Source organism: Lycium ferocissimum, chromosome 12 (genome assembly GCF_029784015.1).
Source record: "Lycium ferocissimum isolate CSIRO_LF1 chromosome 12, AGI_CSIRO_Lferr_CH_V1, whole genome shotgun sequence".
Lineage (NCBI taxonomy): Eukaryota > Viridiplantae > Streptophyta > Magnoliopsida > Solanales > Solanaceae > Lycium > Lycium ferocissimum.
The window spans coordinates 44,242,899-44,246,572 of NC_081353.1; the positions used below are offsets into that span (position 1 = coordinate 44,242,899).

The 3,674-nt window shown below is 39.7% G+C and overlaps 1 protein-coding gene across 1 annotated transcript; it reads left to right on the plus strand.

Moving 5' to 3' along the window:
- The first annotated feature begins 745 nt into the window (after positions 1-745).
- Positions 746-2,872, plus strand: LOC132040901 (serine/threonine-protein phosphatase 7 long form homolog). Its single transcript, XM_059431590.1, has 5 exons — positions 746-1,673; positions 1,766-1,930; positions 2,039-2,339; positions 2,456-2,472; positions 2,558-2,872. Exons 1-5 carry the CDS (start codon positions 1,548-1,550, stop codon positions 2,870-2,872), a joined length of 924 nt encoding a protein of 307 aa, XP_059287573.1. The 5' UTR covers positions 746-1,547.
- The last annotated feature ends 802 nt before the right edge of the window (positions 2,873-3,674 follow it).

Consider the following 3,674-nt stretch of genomic DNA (forward strand, 5'->3'; position numbering starts at 1 on the left):
TTTTTGTGAATTGTTATATAAAATATCCGAATAAAATTTGTTGTTATGTTGTCGTTATTTTTGTGGATTCTTTTATAAAAGATCTATGGATTGTTATGTTGCTTTGTTATTTTTGTTAGTTTTGTGGATATTTGTAAAACGTGGATCGATCCACGTTATACAATATATTTTGTATAACGTGGATCCACGTTATACAAAATATATTGTATAACGTGGATCACCCACGTTTTACAAGTATAGATCACTATCTTAAAACATTGTGGAACTGTGGATATTGCCAATAATGGACCGATGATGACATTTTCGGTACGAGAGAAAGAATTGTGAAATGTGTCATAAAGGATCGAATTTTTTTCCTCCCATTTTGTGAATGTTGCTTTGTTTGATGTATTTATGCATTACCATAGTAATTTATAAATCTATGAACTCCGTAATTTCTTCCCTATGCTCTAAGTTTGGTATAATTGTGAAACGTGGACGGTTCCACGTTATTCAATATATTTTGTTATGGATTGTTATACAATATATTTTGTTATGGATTGTTATACAATATATTTCATTGTACCTTTAATGTGATATTTATATAGCCGTAAAAGTGAAACTTAATTGATGCCTCGTAGGCCAAAAAAAAAAAAACTTAAAATGTCATGATAATGCTTTATTATATGGGACCTAAGTCTAAGTGGGTAGACAATTATTTTGTCTATACCTTATAGGTATTAATGTGGTCCACTATCGGTGGTTTCTAAATAAGGCGTATGGAAGTTGGCTTTATCTAGCCAGTGCATATTTGTTCTGCTAAAATTGGAATAATATATTTTTTTTAATAGTGAGTTACTCTAAATAGCTTGATCTGGACTTCATTTTTTTTTTTTTATATAAGGTATGGAGTTTCCACGGGTATGCGTACATCCGGGGCCAGAAGTGTACGATGTGTTAACACTCCAGGAGAAGCATCGATCAGAGGCTGTGTGGGATGGTTCCTTGACAGGACCGACCGCATGCCTGTCTCCTCGGCGCGCGGATACTGAATTTTGGAAGCATGTGAGGCGTCATCCTTTTCATCCTCGCATCCTTGACTACTTTGGCCTGTGTGGATTTAGGGGAGTAATAGAGGTAGGATGTGTATCATATGATTGGGCAGTCATCACTGCACTTATAGAAAGATGGCGTCCTGAGACGCACACCTTTCATCTGCGTACAGGTGAGGCGACCATCACATTACAAGATATCGAGGTCATGTTTGGCTTGGTTGTTGATGGTTATCCTTGAATAATCTTAATGCTAGATATATAGATATTGGTGGGTGGCAACAATTGATCCATGAGCTTACTTGGTTGGGCACCGGTCTGGATTGTTTTAATGGTGTTAGTAGGTTAGAAGTACATAAATTAATTGAATATATTAGAGGCTTAGATGACATTACAGATCAGACCCCAGAAATTGATGTGCAACAGCGGGTTAGGTTATACTTGCTATGGCTTTGTGGCGGCACGATATTTCCGGATAAGTCCGGTGACTTACTTAATTTAGATTATTTGCTTGACATGCGTGACCTTAGAGCAATGAGTGGACAAGCTTGGGGAGCCGCACTGTCATATTTATATACTTGTTTATGCCGCGCTTCGTTGAGGAAAGCCAAAGATGTGTGTGGATTCATTTCCTTATTGCAGGTACGTGACCTTTAAAATTATATAATTTTATTTGGTTGTCCTATTTGATAGTTATAAGGTTTTTATGTATTTATTTTAATTTTTTAATATAGGTTTGGGCTTGGGAGCGCATTATACCGATGCAGCCACCATCCAGGGCCCTTCCGCCACACACGGCTCTTGCACGAAGGTGGACTCATCGTAAATCCCACGAAAATGAGGCACGTGATGTTTTACCCATATGTAGGGATGTATTGGATAACCTAATAGATGGCCAGGTATTTTATCATAATTATGGTTGTTAATGGCGTTTTGATATAATAGCTACGCTTATGTGTAATTTATTTATTTTATTATCATGTAATTTTATGTTCTTTCTATCGTAGTTTGTGTGGCGACCTTATTCAGAGGCCATCATCAATAGACTCCCTGAGTGGTGTCTGCGTGGCCGAGATATTTGGATGGCGAAGGTTCCCCTTATTTGTGGTATCTATCGAGAGTGGCACATGGTAGACCGCGTTCTCAGACAGTTTGGTAGGAAGCAACATATTCCGGGTCCATGTGCTGAGATTGATCCTTTTCATTACAAACGTGACAAGCGGTATGCTATAAAAGCGGCGGATCAACAATATTTTACAGAAACAGACTTTTTGTGGGGAAATCGTCGAGAAAGTTTAATTCGGCCGAGTATGAAACTCAAGACCCGCAGTCACTATCGCCGTATTTTAGTTGGTATCGACGTCACTCGCGCACTTTCATAGGAAATCCGCATAATGTGGATATAGGATACCAACACATGGCAGGCAGGCATGAGGCACTGGTACGTACATTACATTCCATTAGATGTTTGATGTCTTTATATGTGTCTTAGACCACTATCAAATGTTGCAAATTTTTTTTTTTAGGCTTTAGGACATCAACAATCGTACAAGTTTGGCTCAAAACTTATCCAAGATCCAACCAAGTCCGATGAAGTGAAGGAAATAGTAGAGATGTTTAGCCACATTAATACAGAGGCCATGGCTGCTGCCTCTCTGGGGACGATGTTGAGTTTCGCTCCATATTATACACCACCGGCAGAGTATGATGAGCCGCCTACTGTGCAAGTGCAACGTCCTAATGTACCAAGACCGCGGCGCGTGGTAGAGGACGCCAAACAGTGTAGACGGGGTCGAGTTCCCGTGGATCACCGCTGGTTGATGAGGAAGAGGTTCGTTTGATCAAGATATGCCCACCAACGATGCCCCTTATGATGATGCATATCACCCAATAATAGATTTTATGTCCATCATTGACGTCGCTCCCGAGGTTCAATCACCACCGTAATCGTGGTGAGGGGCCTTTTCGGGCATTCGCATCGTCCGGGCCTATTAGCCTCGCGCAGTTATGGCCCAACAGTTTGGTGGTCAGACAAGCAGCTCTTATGGGATGACTGAGGGGTGTTTACCTGCATTCACTGGACAGAGCTCTTCAATTGGGAGGAGACTGAGTTTTACCGACGTGAGTATTCTAACCACTCAAATAGCTTGTATCTTGTTTAAAGTAATGGCTACCTTATGTGTCTATATTATTTATTTTGCATAGTCTCCCATGGCATTTGATGTTGGATCCTCACACATTCCTGTGCCGGATGTACACACTTTTGAGCCACAGGTTAGCTTTTAATTCAAAGTTTTTGGAGACTTGTGGTTGTTATGTGGTGTTTTGTCTTGATTGCTTTGGTTGTTTGTGTTGGTATATGGTATTGGAGGAAGTCCTTGTTACAGGGGAGATGTTTGCCCGATTTTACGTAGACAATCAAATAATTGGTACGAAAATTTATCAAACAAAAATAACTTCTATTTTTTTTTTATGGTATTTACGGGATGAAGGTGTGATACAAGAGGAGGTTCCCCAACGTAGATCAAAACGAGAGCGTCGGCAAACTCGGTGTGGCACGGGGGGGAAAAAGGGACACTGTAAAAATTAAATTTTTATTGTATAGTGGGTAACTTCATGTTGAAGTATTAGTATGTAAACTTT

What these genes read in the sequence shown, in the direction of transcription:
- LOC132040901 (XM_059431590.1), top strand. Translation starts at nt 1,548, where the DNA reads ATGCGTGACCTTAGAGCAATGAGTGGACAAGCTTGGGGAGCCGCACTG. An exon ending in GATTCATTTCCTTATTGCAG is followed by an intron (nt 1,674 to 1,765) that starts GTACGTGACCTT and finishes TTTTTAATATAG; the next exon opens with GTTTGGGCTTGGGAGCGCAT. An exon ending in ATAACCTAATAGATGGCCAG is followed by an intron (nt 1,931 to 2,038) that starts GTATTTTATCAT and finishes TTTCTATCGTAG; the next exon opens with TTTGTGTGGCGACCTTATTC.